Below are 24,663 nucleotides of genomic sequence, written 5' to 3'. Positions count from 1 at the left end.
GAGGCACTTGTGCACCAACCAAATGTTGTCCCTTGCCCTCGCTCTTTTGGGTTAACCCTCTTTCGTACTGCCACTCCCTGGTTGTCTTGATTTCATTTGTTAATTTGTCATTTGTTATTTGTTATTATTCACATAATTTTCCTCCTTCATGCCTTCTTCTTGCAGCCCTCTGTTTCCTCTCTCTGTTTTTCATGCCAGTCTGTCAGACAGTTTGTGTCACTCCCTCCCCGGGGCAGCCATCAGTTCAGTTGAGCATCATATGTGACAGCCCAGCTTTGTCTTTTTAAGCCATTAGCAGTTCCTGTCCTCCCACTTTGCCACCATTCCCCTCTGTTTACCTCTTCTGCCCTCTTTCTGTTGCACATCTCTTGCTCTCTTGCTACCGACTGGCCTTCTCAGTATTAATCTACATTGTAAACGCATTCTCGGCCACAGTGAAGAATTGAACAGTGTAAACGTGACAGCGCTGATGGCTGAATGTTCATTCGTGTTTAATGAACTGAAGTTAGCAGTGATGAGGCTGTGCAGTAAGGTACGCTTACAGGTAAGCAAGATTTAATGAGGTTTTTTCACATGGAGACTTGTTTGACCACACTCCTCCCTCTTTCCCTCCCTCCATTCTTCCCTCCCTCTTCAGAGGCCAGTGTAATTCTCCGTGCTCTGCACTCCCCCACAGTAAACTGTCAAGCCTAATACAGGCAGGAATGTCCAGTCACCTGCTCCTAAAATGCAACAGCCCTGTGCTACACTAACCTAATATAGGCCTGCACTACACAACCAGGTTGGATAACATCATCCCTGCTCATTGCATATATTTAAACACACACCTCAGTGTGCTTCAGCCAAGCTGTTAGGCCACAGTCTTGCAGTTGCAAAAAAAATCCCCCCTCCCCTCCAAAAAGGAGGTTTTGGCGTTCTCCCAAAGGGAAATAAGAAGTTTGTAGGAAAAATTCACTCAAATATAAATTCTATTTTTGCTTAGATGGAAAGAAATATTCAGAGTGTAAGTAGCAAGTAAGATAATATATGCCTTAAATATATGCAAACTAGTCCTGCGTAGTTTCCACAGTCGGGAAACTAAAAAAATACCTTGCACACCCAATGGCTCAGCTGATACACATCTACAGATCCAGCTGGCTATACTCACATGGCGTGTTCACAATTGCTTTATCTCTGCAAGCTGCATTGCAACCCATCTCTACCCCAGTGTGCTATCTGTTTTTATTGATGCCTGCTCTCTTTAAGACTGGGGGTCTTGCTTCTCTCTTCCCCATTCAAATTTCCATATTCAATTCAATTCAATTCAATTTTATTTATATAGCGCCAAATCACAACATAAGTCGCCTTAAGGCGCTTCATAGATACAGAGAAAAACCCAACAATCATATGACCCCCTATGAGCAAGCACTTTGGCAACAGTGGGAAGGAAAAACTCCCTTTTAACAGGAAGAAACCTCCGGCAGAACCAGGCTCAGGGAGGGGCGGCCATCTGCTGCGACTGGATGGGGTGAGAGAAGGAGGACAGGATAAAAGACATGCTGTGGAAGAGAGCCAGAGATAATAACAAGTGTGATTGAACGCAGAGAAGTCTATTAACACATAGTGAGTGAGAAAGGTGACTGGAAAGGAAAAACTCAATGCATCATGGGAATCCCCCGGCAGCCTACGTCTATTGCAGCATAACTAAGGGAGGATTCAGGGTCACCTGGTCCAGCCCTAACTATATGCTTTAGCAAAAAGGAAAGTTTTAAGCCTAATCTTGAAAGTAGAGATAGTGTCTGTCTCCCGAATCCAAACTGGAAGCTGGTTCCACAGAAGAGGGGCCTGAAAACTGAAGGCTCTGCCTCCCATTCTACTTTTAAATACTCTAGGAACAACAAGTAGGCCTGCAGAGCGAGAGCGAAGTGCTCTAATAGGGTGATATGGTACTACAAGGTCACTAAGATATGATGGGGCCTGATTATTTAAGACCTTGTATGTGAGGAGCAGGATTTTGAATTCAATTCTGGATTCAAACATGTTCAGTCTTTACGTTTTTAAGTAAGAACAGTTGAGTTTCTGGCATTTAGATGTAATTCTCCCACTTGTTGATGACAAATAAATAGTCCAGTTTGCACACATCCCACTTTAATTTCACTTGTGTTTGCTCAAACGGCATTTGCTGACCCGGCCGCGCTACTGCCGTTAATGCTGAAGTGGCTGGAGAAAAAGGAAACAAGCCATGTAATGAAGTTTGATGCTCCTGATGTAGCTGACTACATTTAAACAGGCTGAATACCTTCAGGCAGCCGCTCTAATAATATCCTCACAGAGCCTCCACTCCAAATGTCAAGCCCAGACATACAAATTGGCAAAATGAAAGGAGAAGAACACCAATATAGTGCTGTGCAGCTTTCCAAACTCATCAGTCTGTACATGCAGCCTGAATGGAGTCTGACAGCAGAGGTGACGGGGACGTTTCATTCTGCCTGCGACGACCAAATGAGATTTGACGAAGGCTAACGCAACATTAGCCCAGGTTTGTGCTCAGTCGTCTTCCGCTTAAAGTTAGAGTGGCTGTTAACAGAAGGAAAACAACTGTTTACCCAGGTGTGCGCTAAAGGTTTTCTGTGCTGGCTAAATATTTGTGTTGCTCTTTTTGGTGCAGTGTTTTTTCATGTGTGTGTGTGGGGGGGGGGTGCCAGTGCAGTCAGAAGTGAGGAGTAATAAAATTGCATCACTCAGGTAAAATAGTTTTGTTGGCCTGGTGGTTGAAAAAGGGAGGAAGAAAGAAAAAACAGTGACGGATCAACCGTGAAGAGGTAAAAGAGAACAGAAGGAAGGTGGTTGCTGGAAGCGTGACTGCAGGTTTTACCAGAATCTACAGCAGATGTTTCCTCTCCTCACCTCCGTGTTCCCCCCCTGCACCACCTCACACTTACCCAACTCCTACATCACTGCCTCCCTGTCACCTGCCTGTGCTGTGGATGGCTGGACCGGTTGCGGGAGTTTGCATTTTCTCACCACAGACCTGCTGAGTGTTTGAGAACAGGCCTCTTCACTGATGGAGAGAGGGAGGCTTTAGAGATACTGGAAGTGGGTAGCAAAGCAGGAGGTTTACTTCTCCTTTTTTTTTGTTAATAATTTAGTTTCTTTTTTTGGGGGGGGGGGGGGCATCTGTGTTATGTAAATGTATCAGTTACATTCTTTTCTCTCACAGTCACTCGTAATTATTAAAATCCTTCAATAAACAAGGCAGATTTTTTAACTGCTACATTCAGAACACACATTCTCTCAATTAGGTGTACAAGTGTTATTACCTTGGATGGGGCCTTCTCACCTCCAATATAAACATGAGCTGGAGGACTAGTGTAAACTTGGTGGCAGGGCATGCTGTGGATTGTGTGTGTGTGTGGTGTGAAGACACCCTCTGGTTCCTACCAGCCCACCTGGCCTTATTTAGAAGAGCTAAGAGGAGCCAGAAGCAGCAACTCACTGTGGACACCCAGTGCAGTGAATGTGTGTGGTTCATCATTAGCCCTGCAGAGAAATACCATCGCCGGCCGCTCTGGTTCGTACCTTTACCAGCCTCCGACTCAGTGCGCGTACACTTATCTGGGGAGTTATTAGGACTAACTCTGACTAATAATAAAAACATATGACCTAACAAGCAAGGCCCCCTTTATTTGCTTTACTTTACACTCATTAACACCCACCTTTACACCTCCAAGTATCATCATGCAGATTAAGAGAACAATAGCCTCCATTAGGTTTAGTGTTATCATGGAAAGTGCTCATCAGATGGGAGATGAGTGACCCGCAGAGGCTCATTAGCTCACGTGCTAAAACCTTGATCAGTGTCATTAGGAAGACAAAAGCCCATTGTCTTCCAGCTCACCTCTAAAGTGATTCCAGTGAAGCGCTCTGCTCCACAAGTTGTTGGAGTGCTTTGACAGATGCTGCAGTCTCATATGTGTTAATGAACGGGAATATTTTTCATTTCTAGCAGTCGTAGCAAGTAAATACAGAACTGCGTTAAAAGTGACTAATTCTCAGGACTGCTATTCTTAACTTTGGCCCGTACTAGTGCTTCTGTTTTTTTGGCCTTCCCAGCCTTGCTTGGAACGGTGAGTAAGAGTCATTTGGGGAGTTTTTGGAGCTGCATGTTGTGCTGCATCTGTGGAGGAACAAGCCAGTCGCAAACTTGCTGGGAAAAACAGTCTTCTGAGACTTAAACGTCCTCTACAGCTAACTAAGTGGTGCGAAGGGATTCTGTTTTGTGTTATTCACAGTTATATCTCTCAAACCAAGCAGTTCAGGTCAGCCTCTGTCGACCTGCAGCCTGTGAGCAAGCTTACCATAAAAATCCCCATTTCTTTTGTTTTGTTATCGCCACTTGAGTTGACCTTCCTGACTCTGTGGGAGGACGGCTGTTGTTTTAACAAAACCAGCAGCGTTTACCTCAGCACTGAATGAGGCGCCTCACCTTGAGACGGCATTCTTGAGGTTTTGAATGGCACGGCTTTGTTTTACTTTGGTTCGAGCTGGGGTTTTTTTGTAGTGGTTGCCTTCCCTGAGAAAATGGCATTGCAGAGCCACAAGGGCAGACTCAGTGACGGCAGAGCCTGTCCTCTTTGAGGATGCCTGTGGTAGCTTCACCGCTGCCTGCCTGGCCCTGAGCTCCAAATGAGATAAGTGGCGTACCTCAATGAGGGAGCCTGTACTAAAGCTAAATATAGAGATAGAAGAGAGGTAGAAGGGCAGACAAAGAGTTGCCGGTGCTCGCTGTGAGTCAATCTGTCTAATCGTGAGCAGAACTACAGCAGACCTCACAATATGTGTCAGTCAGTTGACTGAAATTAGCAGCAGCCAGAGAACACACCCTTTGATCTGTCTCTTTAAGAGACAAACTCTGAGAAAAGTGTTTTGGTTGGACATTCCAGACATAGCTCCTACACATTCTAGTACACGAGGCTGTCAGTCAGCAGCGATGAGTTATAGGTTCCTTACGGATATCCTCGTAGTTAATGAATGTTTGTTCAAAGACTGTCTGTGTCACTGTGTCCAAATCCAAAGCTCACTTTTTAAGCCAGTCACTCACACCTTCAGGGCCCTAGAGCACAGAGATAGCAACCTCCCAACAAGGCTGAGCTGAGATAGTGCCATTCCTTTCTGACACACCTCAGTGTGGCAGAGCATAAACTGCACCAAGCACTCCTCCCTCTTGTTCATCAATCAGGCCAGGTTTAAATAGCAAGAGCTTAGAATAAGAGCCGGTGTGTTTACACAATTACAGGACACTAAGTACTCGTGCAGGACCAACAAAAGTGAACCTGCATTCGGGGACACATGGCACTCAGTGTTCCGTGCCGCTGAAAGATCAGTGACAACACGTCTGCCAAGGTGATCGCCGGACCTGTTTTGGGAGTAACCCACCCAGTCATCGGTTCTTTGCCAGTAATTGATACAGCCTGGCAGGTGTCATAACAAGACAGGCCCCTCTCTCTCTCCAGCAGGCTTATTTAAGTGTGGCTGACACAGACTGCCTGGCACTGTCTTTCAAAAGACTCTGGGAACTTTGCAAATGGGGAAGGAGGGTGGCGAGTGATGGCGAGGGTGGAGAAACTCGAGCAACTGTGGCTTTAGTCTTTTACTAAAGCATTCAACGACAGCCTGCATCTGTAGCGTGTTAAAGAGAGCTTTTTGCAGGAGACGCGAGGTACCATGGAGTGCTGTGATCCACACGGAGGAGTTCTGGTGCATCTTCAGGCCTAAGCCACACTTAAAGGCTGTTATTTTCTCAGGTGTTCCACACATTGAAACCTAGAATAAGCATAGTTGAAGAAGTAAAGCTCCTCACCTCCTCCACCTACCAGCACTTTTTCTCTCTCAGATGCGTAGGAGTCATCCTCCTGTTGTGTGCTAGCATGCTAGCGCTAATGAAGCCAGCTGTCCAAACGCTCAGCCTGGTCAGCCAGAAGGGACCGCAGCCTTTGTTGATGCTAGGTGTTACATCTCCTGTTCGAACACACACTTTTGTTTCAACACCGCCAACCATTTGGCACAGGAAGGGCCCTGTCTGTTCAACTCTTCTATCACACAGACACACACGGGCACCCGCAATCCACTACTTCTATCTCTCACCCCATTTGCTGTACTTTGCTGCTTTTATTGTCCTGCTCGCTGCCACCTCCCCATCTGCACACGCCAGCACATTGATTTTCTCTCTACAGCTTTATAGTTGATCATTTTCTTTTGACACTGCCTGGCGGAGCGCGTTGGCTTTGTAATCGCTGACCTCAGCTCCACACCTGAGTGGCTGTGGCCCCACAGCCTCTCAGACTCATCCCAAAGCAGCTTCTGTTTCACAATGAAGTGCTGCACCCTGAGCGGACAATCCCCGGCTGGGTCGCTCTTACAGCAGAGAGAGAGTTTGGCATTGTTAGGCAGACAAGCAAGAAGAACCGATGCAGAGCAGTTCATACATAGCAACGCGACATCAAGCTAATTAATTATAGCTTTATTTGAATGGGATCCCAGCTTTGTGGCTTCAATTGTTCTTGCCTGTCAAGGTCTTTAAATAGATTGCAGGATGTATCCTGGATAGCGGAGCCAAAGGATGTGCAACACCCTGCCGAATGTATCTCTTGAGTGTGGCGCTCACATCACGATAAAGAAAAAGAGAACCTACTCTTTTTCTCAGAGAAAGAGGAAAGAGGTTGTGAGTGAAATAGTTCTCCTGATGAACCCCGATTGGATTTCACAGCTGCGGCACAGCAGCGATGACCCCGCGCAACGACTCGCAGAATAACAGCTCCTCTCCCTCCTCAACCGCCTTTCATCCCTCGCCGCCCCCCTCGGCCTTTTGCACAGTTACTGATTGAATACGAACCAGTTGTAAATGACCCGCACGACGCAAAAGACAGAAGGAGAGCGACCTCGCTGAAACAATTCTCATTGATTGAACCAGAGGCTCACGATTCTCCCAGATACGCCTCCTCCTGACAAATTTGCAGCCACTTCAGAAAGAGGTGGGCGAGTGGGGATGGGGAGAGTGAAGGGAAAAAACTGTTCAGGTGCTTTGTACTCAGTGCATTTTCTGTGAGTGAATGCAGGTGGTGTGTGCGTGTGATAGAGCTCGTTGTGTGATGTGAGATAAAGTAGCCGGAGAGCTAGTTTGAGCGCCGCAGCCCGGGCCCTCTGCTGACGGGGCTGCTCTCGCTGGAGAATTGATTTGGCCTCCGAGAGGATCTGTAGCTCTCTCTGTGGAACAGAGGGATGGAGGAGGAGGGGAGGGGAGGAATGGACGGAGAGTGGGTGGAAGTAGCACAGGTGGAATTGAGAGATGGTGGAAATGAAAAGAAGACACGGGAGCACACAGCCAGCGCTCGCACACACACACACACACACACACAAATGTGAAACAGACAGTCGGTCAGGAAAATTTACTCCCCGTAATAACCCTCTCTGTAGGCTGGCTGTCTCGATGTCTCCTGGCTCCTTCAGCCCGAGCAGGTCACACCGACTCCCACACAGCACACACACCACTTCAGCACGAAATCTAATGATCTCACACACTGCTTTAGTCTGCCTGTGCGTGTGTGTGTGCAAGTGTGAATGTTCTCTGTTCCTCTGCTGCACGGAGCCTGTTGTTCAGAAGTTTGTCTTCACCGTTGGATTCAGATCGCTCACATTTTACTGCACCGAGCATCAAAAACGTCTCCGGCATTATTTTTAACGGCCCCTCGTTCACTCCGTGTGGTTTTATTCTCTCTGGCTTTAACAACACCCCCCCCCCTCGGTAGGGGTCATTTTAAGTTTCATCTAATCTATTTAGCCTGGGTTATTGGGTTGGGTTTATTTAACTGGTGCTCCCACTCCCTGCCCCCTCCTCCTCCTGCTCCTCCTTCAGCCATTCCCTTTAATAGTTTTGACATTTAAATGACATAGTACATATATTTAACCTCGCTGGCTCCTTGCACACTCAGCGCTCGTAAACACAACGCACATACAGCACACCTCTTATTACCTTAATCAAAAAAATACAAATGCCAAATGTGTGCAGCTTCTAGGATTGTTGTGGATACATTTTTTGTGGTCTTAGGAGTCAGTCAGCAGCACATAATGGAAGTTTTAAGACTGTGACAGCCACAACAAACTCACAATAAATCACAACAACCAAAGGTCTCTTCACGTTCATCCTTTCACAGTGTAAACCGCTGCTCTCCGTCGCTTTTTGAAGCCTTGCTGCTCACTCAGTGAACAGCGGGAGACGGAGCTGCTCAGCGTACAGTCCACAGATTAGTGTTTTAGGAAAAATCCGCCTATGACAAGTGATACTGCTGTGGGTTTGGATCCCAAAGTTACCCGTTCAATTACCAAACATTTATCTCCAATTATCTCCGTACCGCTCCAGCAGCTTCTCAAAAACATGCACCCCAGTCATTCTGATGTCTTCCCTTGTTTCTTCTTTTCCAGTCACTAACTACAATAATGTGGTGGAAGCCGGCTCAGACTCGGACGACGAGGACAAGCTGCACATCGTGGAGGAGGAAGGCAGCCTGGCGGACGGGGCCGACTGCGAAAGCACCCTGCCAGAAGATGAGCACCCCAGGGAGCACTGCTGGGACCGAGGTGAGGATGTGCAGTGTGTTGTCAGTTGTTGTGAAGCAGGCCTACCAGCTATCTTGGCCTCTTTCTGAAACACAGTTGATGTTTTTGCGCCAGGAAAAAGCTCCAAACGAGTGCTCGCGTAATCTGATTTTCTGCTTTGAGATTCGAACGTAACATGATTTAGTATTTGCTACACCTGTCTGTAGACAAATGCTGGTTTGTTCAGTATCTGAAGATGAACAACTATCAGAACATTTATATTTTTATCATTTCTCCTCTGACTGGCGTTCGTGCCACACTTATTTCTGAAAAAGCTTCTTGTTTTTTGGGGGGTTGTTTATGCATTTGCTGTTGTTTTAACCTCAGCAAATGGACCGTAGGCTAAGTTAAGAAAGGCCTCGCTGACATCTGCACACAGTACCAGGCTTTGTCTCATTGTGAAACAGAGTGTGAGGAAACAGGTACTACATCCAGCTATGGCAGGAAGCATGATATTAAACAAAGACAATGCCAACAGAGGGAGAGACCTTCAAGCAGAAAAAAAATAACCTTGTGGCCCACCGAGTCAGTGGAGTGCTTTATGGCACTGGTGGGCATTGGCGGGGCCTCCGTGAACTTCTTTTTACCTCAAAGCACGCGGAAGTGACATCAGAGGCAGCTCACCGCCACAGGAAGGGGCTGACGTCACAGCACTCCCCCCTCCTACCCACACTAAACAACAATTGCAGGTGCTGAAGGACGTTGGTGTTTCAACCTGGGCTCAAGGCCTCTGTGCTGCTGACCTCACACTGCATGCGCACATAAATCTGTATTCGCACTTGTGGCGCTGTGAGCTTCAGGCTTGTGCCAAGAACTGAAGGTAATGAGATATTCAGCATTTTAGCCTGTTGTGCTACTTGGTCGTTTTGGGCTGTGATGTGTGAAACAGAAAGGAGGCTTCAGTTTAGCAAGAGCTCAGGTTAGCAGAGTGAAAATGTCCAGTAACATATCACTTTCAGTCTGTGCAGTGATTTTTTAATGTATTTTAATTCCTTTGCAGTGAGCAGCCTTCAGTTTTTGTCGCACAGGCAAATGCAGTCACACCACAGACCTGTGCACGCCACAGCCACCTATTCACCAGACGATGCTGTCATTCTCATCACTGCTCTCCAGCTGTAGCTCCTCGCATCAAGGGAAAGTTGGAGGAAGAATAATGTCATTGGTCTTGGCTCGGGCTTGTGAACATTAAACACTTCAAAAGCATGAGTTACACTGAAACAGCTCAGTGAGCTGGCCGCGCTCCACAGTTATGCCTGATCAGGCATATTTTCTTTTGCCTTCAGTCATGTACAAGCACACACGCTCTGTCTAGCCCACATCTCATACATCAAGCAGCATCTTAGCTGTCGCCCTGGATCGCACTGATGAAACACGGGAAAGCCGCAGTCCTTTAAACAAACCCTTGCTCTCGGCCCTTCATCTCTCCTGCACTCCTGAGAACAGAGTATCTGGTGCAAGCCTTGAAAAAGTGACCACCACCCACTAGTCTTCTCCTCAGCAGAGCCCAGTTTGCTTCAAATTAAAGCCTTGACACCCATTCTCCAGAGACTGCTGTGCTCCAAACTGGAAAAAAGTGTTGTTTTTCTGCACCGTCCCTACTTTCCTTTTTTTACCTCCTCATCCATTCCCTCACCATTTCTGTCCTTGGGAATCATTCCTCTTGATTATACGGTATCATGGGTCGCCCTGCTCGCTGTCATTACTCATTCACTCCTAAATGATTGTGGAGCAGCGCAGTATTGTTGCAGTAAACTGCAGTCTGCTGTCCTCTAAGGACAGGCTGACTAAGTCTTGAGGAGGGAAAGGTAAAGAGAGCGGTGACCTGGGAGGGCCTCTGCTTTACATTTAATGACTCGAGGAGTGTGATTACATCTCAGAGAATAGGTAGGCTGGAGCTGGAGAGCTTTGATATGGTGAGGCTGCAGTGAAAGGCTGGGGAAACACAGTCTTCCCTGTTTCCTCACTGTTAGCTTAATATGCAGAGACAATATTTGATGCTTGCTGAAACTCCATTTTGTGGTTCTCTGTGGCTTCATGGACGCACATCAACACCTACAGTGCGTTCCTGTGTGCCTCACATCATGTGATGTTAAAACTGAGCCACGGGAAAGGAAGAAACCCCCGAGGGTTGGAAGGATTGCTCAGTAGAGACTCAGAGCACAAATGTTTGATATCACTAAGCCAAGGATAAGTAAATCATTGTGGGACTTGGAAATACCTCACATCCCTTCTCCTGCTGACAGGAGATAAAGTGGAACATCTTTTCTAACGAGTGCCTGTGTGAATCCCGATTGCTGATACGCATCGCCCAGCCGAGATAGAATCGGCAGACGGGTCTGGACGCACGACCACAGGAAGCAGCAGGGGCAAAGGTTGGCCAGGGCAGGAAATGCATCATGGGACAGCATTGTATCTTGTTGCAGAGATGTGGGCAGAGAAGGGAGCGAGGGAAAGAGAAGAGGAGAGAGTGGGTGGTCTGGTGATTTTGTTCTAAGATGTGCTGTAGTTGGGTTACACCGTGCAATAAATAGTTTTTTAGACAGGAGCTGCAACAGAACATCCTGCTACAACCTCACGGGGGCCGAGTTTCTGCAGCTGTTTTGTAACTCGCTTGTGCAGCGGTGCATTCACATCCCTATGTCAGCAACATAAATGGCCTATGTGTGATGTTTCATAGCAGGGGAGCAGCCTGATAACACGGAGCCGCCTCGGCAAAGCCCGCGAACCCTTCTGGCCGGGCTCTGTACCTAACAAAGAGCCGAGAGAAACACGTCATACCTTTCCAACACGCACCCCCAACTGGGACTCTACTTCACACACACGCTTAACATTTTGGTAGCCTAAAGGTGTGTTTGGATGTTGCCTTTAAGCGTGAGATGGGAGCTAAACCCAGCTTGCTGTAGCAAAGTGCTGATCTGCTGTCGGATCATCAGTTTGCCACACGTGACACATGTTCTGCATGTCAGCATAACTTTAAAATATGAAGCTTTCACTTCCAACAGACTCTCGTGTCTGCCAGTTAAACGCAGCTCAACATGCAGCAGATGTCCATGGAAGCTGCTTTCTGGGCTAATTTTGCTCAGCCCGTCATGACCTTTATCGAGCCCTGAAATAGTGAAATGAATAAAATCTGCCCATCAGATCTGTTCCATATTTAACCAATGATGGGTTTAGATCCCATTAGCTCCAGTAGAGAAATTAAAATATTACCACCCACCCAAAAAAAGTGTTGGTGAGATAAGTTTAAAACATGAAATGTAGGAGAGGTATATTTTTAAATCATTGAAAAGCATGTCTAAAAATGAGCTTCCTTTTCTGTAACTTCACAGTGTGGAGTTAGATCACATGTGTTATGTTTTTTTAAAAACAGGCCTGTCTTTTTATCTGGATTGGCCAGTATGTATCGTGGGAGATAAAATAATTGATTGATCTTCCTGTAGCAAGACACGTCTTGCTCAGAATTGGATACTTGGCCACTTTTAAACCAGGCTGATTTCATACTGTGAATATATGGCAAGTACAGTGTATGTACTTGAGGCGTATCTGCTACTTACTCACAGTTGTTCCTCTGTTATTTATTCGTGCTGTGCTTTCTCTTGTCGGATTTTGCGGAAGTGTGAATGTGACTGCTGATGATTTGTGTGTCTCTCTGGGTTAGCTGTGTGATAAACTGGTCCACCTGGTTAGGATCAACTGCGGTGACGCTCACTGGATTTAAGCAGTGAAGGATGGGATTCAACTCTGTGACCAAATTTAGATGGAAAAGGATCTCTTCCTCTCTCTGTCTTTTCACCTTTAACTTTTTCAACTAATCTGAATGTGGTTCAGATGTGTGGCAGGGTTGTCTTTTGAATGGCTTTTTGCTGAGTGGGAGGTGGTTAATTCAGCTTACCTCTGCTACGGTCGTTTTTTTTTAACTCGTCAGAGCAAATGCTAGATATTGATTTTCTCATCTAACCCTTAGCCAGAAAGCCATTTCCCAAAATGCCAAATGATTTCTTCTGCTATGAAAAATGAGGTAAACATGTCTACGGGGTGTTACTGTTGCTGCTGAGGTCATGGGAGAAAAGCTGAGTGATATTCAGGGGGTTTTCAGCCCCCTAGTGTGGGCTGAGAATTCCTCGATTAGACTTTCTCAGCACCTGCTGCTGGCTTGTGCTTTCACACACACACACACACACACGTTCATCAACAGACCGCCTCGTTCTCCATATTATCTCCCACGGGCTCATTCCAGGATGGGAGGTTTTCTTCAAATGGTCTTTAATAACCATAGCAACAAATGAGTGCCCTCATATTGTTTCACAGCTTTGTTAAGGTGCGCCAGAGGAAGCCGGAGTGAGGCTGTGCGTAAGAGCGCTGGTATTCACTGTGCGTCGGCGAGTCATGAAGTGCTACACCTGTTCCCGTCTCTGAGGAGAAAACAGCTGGCCCCGTCGTTCAGCATGCTCACAATTCACAAAACACAATCCTCAAATCTGCACTAAGCAGGGGGAGAGCTTAAATCGAGCCATAAAACATCTGCCTGGTAAACACCAGCGCAGTAGGCTAACTTTGGTTTTAGCTCATAGCTCACTATTCCAATTATTCTCTTTAATGACACACACAGGCACGCTAACATATCCATAATATCCATTGAGGAATAATGCTTGTGTTTAATAGCTGACATGCTATACCTGGTTCCGGCAGCCACTCCAGGAAGCGCTGCGAGAGCAGAGATAGAAAGAAGGAAGGAAGCTTTCATGCATCCCCAAGTCTGTCCTCAGGTTACACTTCCTATAACCGCAGCTTGGTAATTAGTGCTCGTTACTAGCTAGTCCGGCTCACGTGATGTGGAGAAGGAAGGCGCTCGGCTTCCACATACAGCACCTCATTTGCTGGGATATTAAGCACAGTCTAAAGGCCAAGCCTCTTCAGAGAACACAGTGTTTGTGCGTCCATGTGTGTGTGTGTGTGTTTGTGTGTGCTGGGTCTCGTGAAATGTCTGTCTGCTGCAATGCATTAGGACAAGATTCATCACCTAATTATCAGTCCAGTCTCAACAAGTGCCTTACCTAACATAGGGAACAGAGGCTGTCCATTCACTTCTAACAAAGAGCATGGTGTTCATACAGTAGCCTCTGGCCTTTGATGTTAATTAGTTTCTCATCCTATTGTGAAGTGTAGCATTCAGGATGTTGTGTTTTCCCCCTCAACGCCGCACGCCTCGTTCTGGGCTTGTGGGATTCAGTTCAGTCATGACACTCTTTTTGACACCATGGATTATTGCATCTCATATACAAAGGTTAAGGTTTCATGTGTGCAGCGTGCATCAATAGAAAAAAAGGTGTCAAAATAATGAGGTAATCAATAACATTTCTGCAGTTGAGGCTGTAATCACTCTATGTTTGTCCTCTCGCAGTGAAGGAGGATTGTGTTTCGGATGGCGAGGATGATGTGAGCACAGACGCCCTCGTAGAGGAGATGCTCCAGCAGGGAGACACAGCCGTCATCTATCCAGAAGCCCCGGACGACGAGCCTCAGCGCCAGGGCACTCCCGATACCGGCATCCACGACGAAAATGGTACAGGGCATTGCTCGCTCTAAAACACACTTTTCATCTTAGATCTCAAAGCCTCTGAGCTCTCAAAGCTACAGCTACCCACCCAGTAATTACTCGCCCCAAGGGGGGCGGGGGGGAAACAGCTCTACCTGCTCGCTGTATCACCTCAGGTGTTAACTCCACCCCATTAGCGCCACTTTCCGACATCATTACACACACTGCTATTTGTTAAGTGCAGCACACTGGGGCCTTTATGACTCCCGGGCTTTTGGCTTTTACCTGCTACCACTGAGAGGAAAAAAAGAAAAAGGGAGGTGAGAGGGAGGGAGGGAGGGAGGGATAGTGAGAGGAGGAGGAAAAAGCAACACCTGAGTAAATTTGTCACGTCTGTGCGAGCTCTGACTCACAGCTACCTGAGCGATAATGTGTGTGCATTCCCATCTCGAGGCCCTCACCTGTCCCGCAGGGGAAACTTAATACATCACCTGTTAACAAAGTAATGTTTTACCTGTGTGGGAGCTGGCCAACTGAGACCCTGTGTTAACCAGATTGGATCCAGACGGGAGGCTGTTGTTTACCACGCTCACTTTTCTCCGCGTGCGTGGGCGTTTTTTGAAATGCTTCAAATGTGCAACAGGACATCGGATCATGAGATATGAAGGGAGTGAAAGCTGCAAGTGCTTCTGAAATGCAAATGAAGTCTCAAAATGTAGTCGTATACATATGTTTTGTTTACAAAGACAGGCAGGCATTTGGATAGATGATTAATCATCCATTTGGGTACCTGTGTCCTGTTTACCTGTGGGGGAGGATCCCTCAGGGATTGGTTAAATAGCACAGGAGTCGCACTGTGGCAGGCCACGTGTAACATCAGGAGTTTTTAACCCCTTCTTCTTTCCCCTGCTCACTCTCTGCCCTTCTTTTCCACTAGGAACTCCGGATTCATTCTCTCAGCTGCTCACCTGTCCGTACTGTGCACGGGGCTACAAGCGCTACAGCTCTCTGAAGGAGCACATCAAGTACAGGCACGAAAAGACGGAGGAAAGCTTCAGCTGCCCCGAGTGCAACTACAGCTTCGCCTACCGCGCCCAGCTGGAGAGGCACATGACGGTCCACAAGAGTGGACGAGATCAGGTAGAAACTGACTTCTGACAATTTCTTTTTCACAGAACGATTAGAGATGATTTGTTCCAGTAGCACACCTGCTTGCACAACGCTGTAGCGATTGTTCAAATCGACCCTGCTTATCTTAGCTTAGTTTCCTTAGCAGCTTCCAAACAGGATGAATAAACAAGAACTTTTGCCCTCCATTGATTAATGACATGAATTAGTCGCAGTTCAAAGGTTGCGTTTCCACTGTATATCTCACTGCCTCACCCCTCTCCCGACAGAGACACATCACACAGTCGGGAGGCAATCGTAAATTCAAGTGCACTGAATGTGGCAAAGCATTTAAATACAAGCACCATCTGAAGGAGCACCTACGCATTCACAGCGGTGAGTGGACAACCCCTGTCTCCATGGCAGCGTATTGTGTATGCGTGTGTGTGTTTGTGGATGGGCGTGTGCTTGGACGTGAGCGGGGCGGGCGTACGCCTCGCGAGCCTCTGTTGGCCGCAGATGTTTGAGTCTCCTCTGAAGCAATATTTATGTTTTATTTCTGTTTCAGCCAATTCCCCATATTTAGATATCCTTCATCATGTTTCAGTCCATTGTGTGCTCTTCCTTAATGTGCAATAATTGTGTTTCTTTTGGCATTATGGGACAGCAATTAGAGAAGGGCATTTCCCACTGGTGCTATTACATCAGCGTTTAAGCATCATTGAAATGCATTAGAGCTTTTTCCTGTCGTGCTGCTCATAGCCTAGCTTGCTCATTTAGCTTCATTCACTAATGGAAATTTGTTTCTCCTGCCCCCAACCGCCCTTTTCTATCTCTCCCTTGTACATATTGTGGTTTTATCCAGGAGAGAAACCCTATGAGTGCTCCAACTGCAAGAAGCGCTTCTCCCACTCGGGCTCATATAGCTCCCACATCAGCAGTAAGAAGTGCATCAGCGTCATCTCAGTTAACGGCAGATCGCGCCTAGGAAACGCCAAAACCCAGAGCCAGGGTCAGTCGCCAGGACTTTCAACACCACCCTCGGTCCTCCGCACTCAGATTAGGGAGAAGCTGGAGCACAGCAAGCCCCTGCAGGAGCAGCTGCCGCTAAACCAGATCAAGACAGAACCTGTAGACTACGAGTACAAGCCAACAGTGATATCGTCCCCGACTGTGACCGCCATGAATGGCGCCGTTTTCGGTGGAGGAGCTGCAGCTCCTCTGCAGGGCACAGTGCAAGCTGTGGTCCTACCCACTGTGGGGCTGGTATCGCCCATCAGCATCAATCTGGCAGACCTGCAGAATGCGCTCAAAGTGGCGGTGGATGGTAATGTCATCCGTCAGGTGCTAGAAAACAATGCCAAAGGCCAGGTGAACTCGGGGCTAACCACTGGAACGCTTCACACCCCACAACAGCAACTCATCTCAGCCATCAGTCTGCCAATAGTGGGTCAGGATGGAAATGCAAAAATCATTATCAACTACAATTTGGACCCCAACCAGGGTCAGCTAACAGCCCATAATCTAAAGAAAGAGCCAGAGCCTATGTCACCAGCTCAAACCACCACCAACACGTTCAAGTCCCAGAAACTCCCAGAAGATCTGACTATCAGAGGCAACAGGGCCAATGAGACAAAAGAAAAAGAGGAGAAGACCACTAAGACTTGTCTCCTGTGTGACAACTGTCCCGGTGGGCTGGATGCACTCCATGCCCTAAAGCACTGCAAGAAGGATTGTCTCAAACTGAATGGCGCAGGCCTGGATAGGTCCGATTCTACTGTTGCTGCCCTGCTGTCAGACGGAGGTCTCTGCAGCCAGCCCAAGAACCTCCTGTCACTGCTCAAGGCCTACTTTGCCTTAAACGCAGAGCCCACCAAGGACGAGCTGGCCAAGATCTCTGACTCGGTCAGCCTCCCGGTCTCTGTGGTAAAGAAGTGGTTTGAAAAAATGCAGGAGGGTCAGATATCTCTGGGTGCCCCAACACCTCCCTCAGAGGAAGAGGACACTTGTGAATCTAACAGCGTGGTGTCTCTGGTCCCAGGGAAGGACAAAGCCACTATAATTCCTCCTGTGACCCAGGACAGCCCAACAGAAGCTACCCCAGCAGAGATCAACGGCGCTCACAGCTCGCCGGCCTCCCCTTCGCCACTAAATCTGACAGCCGGAGGTCCTGGCCCAGCGAAGAAAACCCAGAGCACCGAGGGACCCCTAGACCTATCGCTGCCGAAGCCAGCCAGAGATGAAGCAGAGAGAGCGGCCAATAAAACCTGCCTTTACCCCTCCCCTTCCTCTGGCTCCGCCAACATGGACGAACCCCTAAACTTAACTTGCACAAAGAAAGAGGCATTGCCACTCTCAGCCATGGGCACCTGCCCCACCGCACTGTACGCCAGCCAGCCAAGTGCCAAATCTCTTGACATCGTCACCACAATGCAATGCCTAAGAGCACTAGCCACCAACAACAAACAGACTATTTTGATCCCCCAGCTGGCTTACACCTATACCACTACAGCAAACAGCCCCGCAGGGACCGAAACGCACGAAACCATCCACCTCAATGGAGTCAAGGTGTGCACCATTTATGTCCCCTCATTTTATTAGCAGCAGAGCTGATACAATGATGCTACTCGTATTTGCACACTAAATATGAAGCTAGCTAGCCATCAGCTAGCTTATGTAAATATGTAAAACAAAGGTTCTGACTCATCACTAATAGGACACACTAATTAACTGTTACCTTTTATTTACGTGCCAAAGGAGACAGAAAGGGTTATGTTACCTTTTGATAGAGCCAGGCCAGCTGTCACGCCCCTTTCAAGGCTTTATGGTACTCTAAGCTAAGAGGCTAGTGGTAGCTTCATCTCTTAATCGTTTAATCGCTAGCTTAAAACGCTAAACTATTACACCCATTTCCAGCTCTTTGTTTTTATTCACAGAGCAGTTTTGCATGATTTACAGTTCAGAATAATCCCGGTGCCACTCCTTTATTCAGCAGAATAGCTCCCTTTAAGCATATTTTTCATAATTAACACTTTAATTCTAATGCTTACAAAAGAGCTTAATTAGTTTCCCGAGTTATCAGAAAATATGTTTGCCTTCAATTATGTGAGTTATATAAAGGATTGAGGGTTTAATCCATGAACAACTTTGAGAATCAAGTGCATCGGAATCAAGTTGGCTTTTATCTTTTTCGGAGCAATCAGTCAAAACATTCAATCCATGTACGGGCTTGTTGTTCAGAACCACCATCACATGATAGATAGTCTGAAACCATCCAAAATCAAATCAATAAGTCATATATAGAAATGTCAAAATTGGGCTCTTTGTAAAAATGATAGCCCTTAATAGTTCTTCATTGTGCAGACATCTAATGGGCCTCTAATGATGGATGTAGATGCCTGGGTGTGTGAGTGATCTTCCTGGGCTGTCACCCAGAGGACATGAGGCTGCACTTTACTGCAAAGCTTCTATTGATCTGTTGGAATCTGTTTAAGCGCCGCACCTCTGCCTGCCGCATTGATTTATCGCTGTTGTATTATACTTTTGTGTTAAGTGGATTGGCATAGACCTGTCTTGTAAAAAGGAGCCCTATGCATATATATTTGCTCCTTAGCCATGCCAAGCAGCCTGTTTGACTACAGCAGTGGATAGGTTGCTAGGTTCAGAGTGCGGTTGTTTCTAGGAAAAGGAAAAGATTGGTAAAAACCTATGATCAGGGGATGATTCAGTACCACTTCCCACAAAGGACACATAGTTTACTGGTATTCTGAGTCATCAATTGTCTTTTGCTGTCAAACAGATTGAGCATAACTATGCATTCCTACAAGTGTGTCTAATTTCTCATATTCCCCAGGAGGACAGGCAAGACACGGGTTCAGAGGGTGTTTCCACAGTCGAGGAGCAGAACGACTCAGACTCGGGCCCTCCGAGGAAGAAGATGAAGAAGACTGATAGCGGCATGTACGCCTGCGACCTGTGCGACAAGATCTTCCAAAAGAGCAGCTCGCTCCTGAGGCACAAATACGAACACACAGGTAAACATTCGTGTTTCCCAGGGCCTTCACACAAACACAGCCAGAAAAACAGAACCGGAACTTGTCTCACCATCGCTCACTCTGTTGGGTCCTGGGAAAGATGAGTCAGAGTGCGAGCAAAAGGGGGATTTTGAGCTACAGCATAAAGAAGGGTGGACACCTCCATTCCAGCAGGTATTACTCAACATGCACAGAAGAGGTCTGAGAATTTCTTTCCGCCAACTCCCCACCTCTGCGCTGCCAGCTTCTCATGTGAAGCAAGAGGCGAGCTCTGGTAGTGATTTGGATTGCTCCATGATGATGATTCTGTGGCCAAGCTCAGGTCAACACTCTCAGAGGCATTTTCGATGTTTTTTTTCTTTATTACTCTGATACCTGGCTCGGGACCACAGTTTTCGGCTCCAAATGATCTCATGCTAGGTGAAACTAGCTGCTCCCTGCCTGGATAAAGTTTTCTTGAAAGTTTTGAAGCACAATCGTTGTGATTTTGTTGTATTGTTTGGAAATGTTCTCCTTGGATACACTGATGATAGATACTGATTTCAGCTTTCCAGCACTGGCACCTTTCAGACAGCATGATGGGGGATTTGCTCCCTGAATGTTTATTGTTAATATTTTCTCTTTGCATAAATATGTTTGATGTGTTGACATCTATTTGCTTTGTTATTCTCTGCAGGGAAGCGACCTCACGAGTGCGGCATCTGCAGCAAGGCCTTCAAACACAAACACCACTTGATCGAACATATGCGGCTCCACTCGGGGGAGAAGCCGTACCAGTGCGACAAGTGTGGCAAGCGTTTCTCCCACTCGGGCTCCTACTCCCAGCACATGAACCACCGCTACTCCTACTGCAAGAAGGAGACGCAGAGCCAAGCGGGAGGGCGGGAGAGCCCGGAGGAGGACGGCGAGACCCAGATCGACATGGAGGTCCTGAGCGGGGCACAGAGACAGCTCCTGGCCCCGTCCCAGCTGGACTCAGATGAGCGAGGGAGCAGCACCAGAGAGGATGAGGAGAGCGAGGAGGAGGAGGAGGAGGAAGGCGTGGTGGACATGGATGATATCCAGGTGGTGCAGATAGGGGACGAAGGAGGGGAAGAGGAGGACGAGCCAGAGGAGCGGAATGAGGAGGAAATGAAGAGAGTAGCGGTGGAAGAGGGAGGAGAGGAGGAAAAAAGCGAGACAGGAGAAGAGGAGGCTGACACCGGACAGGAGGATGGGCTCGGGAGCGTTCAGGAAGAAAGCAACGTGGAGGAGGAGAAGGCGATGGAAACTGAAGGAAGCTCCCCTGAAGCTGAAACTGAAGGTGGCCTGAGCGAAAGAGAAGGAGGAGAGGCCGCAGAGGAGAGTCGAAGCGAAACAAACAGGAACGAGGTTTGTGAAGATGAGAAGCAGACGCCATGGGAGAAAGGAGACTAAACGAGGAACCAGACTCCTCTACTAGACACAATCAGACTCCTCCTCGCTGTGTGCAGAGGAAGAACGCACGAGATGATGTCTGGTCACTCTGACAGTTCACTACTGTGTAGAAATCCAGGTGTGCCTGAAAAAATACTAGTGACTTTTCCACAGGAGAACGGTTTCTCGCTGTTAGAAAAATCCATTTGTAAAGAAAAAGACGAAGACGAACGTGAATTTTAACAAATGAAGGACATGCATTATACAGACTTTGGAAGCTAGAGCCGACACGTTTTAGATAATGTTTTATTACTAAAACACCTTGGGTCATTTCTTTTTATCAGTGTTACTAATTTTATCACTCATATTTTAACCTTTAAAACCTGTACAGTTCGGGAGATATTTCTATATCTTTTTATTGCCAAGAACAAAAAAAAGTCAGTATTTTGTTAGGTTGGAAGGAAAATAAGAAAAAATCCTGTGCACTACAAGTGGCTTGGTTTACCTTTTGATGGAGCAGTTGAGTTGTGTTGTCTACCCTTCAGTATTACCACATTAGATATACAATGCCATCATGCTAGCAGATGCTAGCGTTACAATTCTTTATTTTTTTATAGTTTTGATTGGATCATGAGCCTTATGAAGAAAATATCATCAGCATTTAGTTCCTTTGAGACTTTGTTTTCTTCTTCTTTTTTTAAAATCAGCATTTAACAAAAATTGTTTGACATGTTGGGCAAATATTTGCTTTCTTGATACCAATTTGGTGTAAAGCTCAAAACCACTTAGCCATATTGGTAGCCTGGCAGCGTCTGAACAATTACTAGCACATTATAGATCATTAATTTAATCCCCTAAAACTGCACACAGTCATGTTTACCCCTATGCAAATGCTTCACTGTGGCCTAAATGCAGTTCAATTGGCATTTCCCACTCCTGGTTCTGCTGTCTTAAGATCAGTAGGGTTTTTTCTTTAGTTATATAACCTTTCGTAGCTTCTATAAGATTAACATAAGACATGGTCACATTTTATTGTGCAATCGTAAACTATGTTAGAAAACGCTATTACATGTCCCAGACCAGACGTTTGCTAACGAGTGGCTAAATGAGGCTACAGAAGTTTCTGGGAAATACTCAGCAGCTTAGTATTGGTGATGCCAAAGTCATGGCAAAGCCTAACTTTAGAACAATTTGTGGAGATGATTTTGCTTAACAAATCATGTTACGTATCATTCAAGTTTCCACAGAGATTTTCCACGATAATCCAAAAGCCAGTGGAAAAATCTTACTGGCTTTTTATTGAAGGAATGCTAACTTCACCTATAGAAAAGGCTGTTGTTCCATATAAAGATACAAAGTATATGTAGTATGTTGGAGTTATATTGAAAAGGGAAATTGTTTATGTTAAACTTTTCAAGAAAGTTTTTCACTAAATATCTATGAGATAGTCTGTTCATCTGTAATGCTGCTCTGCTACATGTGCTGCAACAGCTAACAGCTATGTAATGACACCAAATATAAAAGGCCTCAATTTCTGCAATTCTTAAAAACAAACCAAAAGTATCCCAATATCTTCTACATTTAAGCTGATAAAGCAGCACTCAAATATCCGTCGCCCTCTCCTTTAGACGGAGCCAGGCTACCTATTTCCCTTTGTTTCCATTAGCTTAGCTTATTGCTAAGCTAAGCTAATTTTTAGTTACTAGCAAGAAAGTATAAAGCTCAAAATGTCAAACAAATTATTTAAAGTTCAGAGCGAGTAGAAAGCGGATGTAGAAAACTGTCTCATCCTTCCTATAACCCCGCCCCACCCCCCCACCCTCAGAGCCTTATGCAAAAAAATAACATTAAAATGATCAAACTAAACAAGAGAAGCATGCATATCAAAAGTGCCACTGAATATTGCTGTTGGAGCTATGATCAGGTATTGCCGGGTCCAAGATCAACCGATAAGCCGGGATACTGTTAACTTTGGCTGGTCGCCGCACCAGAGAGAGTAGAGTTTAGCGTAAAATGTGTTCCTGTGTTATAGATTTTAAAGAATTTGCTTTCACCTAATCTGAGAAACGAACGGAAAAAAAATTGCAATGCACATTTTGTTTTTCAAATGGGTGATGATGAAATACACTTTCTTATTTTTGTGTCCTGCCTTTCTGAAGCTAATTCAGTGCACTTGTTTAAACACACCATGAAATGCTCAGATGTCTCTTCAGGTAACAAAATGTAGGCAAATATGAATCCTAGGAGTTTAATCCAACATCGTTTTACCTGTCAGTATTATTTTTTATTTGATTTTTTTTTTTTATTTGTTTTCATTTTTTTTGCTCTTACGTTGTTTTATGTTCCGTGTCCGTGTGCGTACTGTATGTTTTCAGCAATGGCAGTATTATCCCCACCCCCAGCGAGTTGGGTATGTCTCTTTAGTCATAGAGAACTTTTATATTTATGTGTCTTATTTTTTATATTTCTTTTATGGTTATTTATTACACTATGTAGTGTACAATACTGTAGTTTGTATTAATACGATAATATATTTTAGTATGGGACAAAAAAAGAATCAATGGCAAATAACTACAAGCCTGGAAAAATCAGACTCTGGCATACTGAAGTATGTTTTTGGAACAAATGAAGTGATGTTTTTCTTAGGGAAAAAAAGAAACTCGCACCCTGCAAGCCTGAAAATTGGAACCTGTGACCTCTGCATCCATTCTCATGTTAGTTTAGTTTTCTTTCCCCTTTCTAATATGAAGCTACTGAACTTTTGAAAACTAATTGTATGTCTAATAGCATGAGTGTGTTCTGTTGTATTGAAGGATGATCCTTAATCCCACAAATTGTCCTTTTTGCCAAGCCAAAATAATATTTGACGTATGTTCTTATTTGTTTTTATTTGTGCCAATTTGTTACTTTATATGTCAGTGTCATGACCGCACCCAGTTTTATATGCCCCCCCTCTTTAACACCCTCATCTTTTTTTATAGTGATTGTTTTTGTTTTGTCTTTTTTGTTCATTTTTTATGACTCCCCATCTCACAATAAAATACATCAATTACAAGCTGTTCGGTTTGTCATGAGATTTTTCATTAAGAGTTTGGAAATTACAAAATGCTCTTTCATGCACTTCTGCTTTCATGTCTTTCTAAGCTTTTGCTTTCATAATCAGAATTTTGAAAAGAATTTTGAAATGTTCATTTTAGAAAACACTGAATTAAATCTGGCTGTGGTGTAAAACATGGAGAAATGCAGTTCATGGTCACATTTTGTATTTGGGATTGATGTTGGTGAGCCCCACAACCAGTGTAGGAGTCGTTACTTTAAAAAAGTAGTTTAGACACATGACTTGTTAGTTTTCTTAAAGGCAACACAGTACATTACTTAATTACTTGCCAGAGCAAGTAAGATGTTACACTACTCATTACATTACTTACTACATTACTCATAGGATAGGATCTTCCCTTTAGTATTTCCATATAAACACAAACGGGGTTAAGGCAAAGCAAAGATGAAATATAGCACAAAGAGATTTCAAAGCGATCGCCATGGTGATTCTGCTTTTAAAAAACACACAGTTGGAAATGGAGCCTGTCTTTTTTACCTGTTGAGGATCAGGGTCCGGCTGCTGGGCTGGGGTCAGCATGCAGTCGGGCTTTAACATCATTCTCGGCTCTTGGCTACACTGCAAAAACTCAAAATCCTACCAAGTATATTTGTCTAATTTCTAGTCAAAATATCTCATCAAACTTGTTTTTAGACTTTTTCCCACTTAATACGAGATATTTTTGCTTGAAATAAGTGGAATGAAATCTGCCATTGGAACTGTGGGGTAGCATAACATAAGCAGCAAGGAAAGTGATAGGAAGAAAGCATCAGCAGACTGTTCAAGTTTCTTTTAAGTGTCCTTTGTTTTCTGGCATCACCATTCAACAATTTTTCACTCAAACATAAGCTCGCTGGCAGTCA

The 24,663-nt window shown here is 45.6% G+C and overlaps 1 protein-coding gene across 2 annotated transcripts in view; it reads left to right on the top strand.

The window, feature by feature from the left end:
• The window catches only part of zeb1b (zinc finger E-box binding homeobox 1b), a 48,849-nt gene extending 25,087 nt beyond the window's left edge, over positions 1 to 23,762 (top strand). Inside the window, exons 2-8 of one of the 2 annotated variants that reach the window (XM_040018708.1) lie at positions 8,458 to 8,613; positions 14,033 to 14,194; positions 15,105 to 15,307; positions 15,565 to 15,670; positions 16,140 to 17,842; positions 19,131 to 19,308; positions 19,985 to 23,762. In XM_040018708.1, the coding sequence (XP_039874642.1) occupies positions 8,458 to 8,613; positions 14,033 to 14,194; positions 15,105 to 15,307; positions 15,565 to 15,670; positions 16,140 to 17,842; positions 19,131 to 19,308; positions 19,985 to 20,724 (3,248 nt within the window). In that variant the 3' untranslated portion in view covers positions 20,725 to 23,762. Of the gene's footprint in view, positions 1 to 8,457; positions 8,614 to 14,032; positions 14,195 to 15,104; positions 15,308 to 15,564; positions 15,671 to 16,139; positions 17,843 to 19,127; positions 19,309 to 19,984 lie in introns of both variants that reach the window. The other variant, XM_040018707.1, reaches the window with a different exon arrangement.
• The last annotated feature ends 901 nt before the right edge of the window (positions 23,763 to 24,663 follow it).

This window comes from Simochromis diagramma, unplaced genomic scaffold, assembly GCF_900408965.1.
Source record: "Simochromis diagramma unplaced genomic scaffold, fSimDia1.1 OVJJ01000717.1, whole genome shotgun sequence".
NCBI lineage: Eukaryota > Metazoa > Chordata > Actinopteri > Cichliformes > Cichlidae > Simochromis > Simochromis diagramma.
The sequence above is the reverse complement of the archived record's forward strand: the minus strand, read 5'-3'. Positions and strand labels throughout refer to the sequence as shown.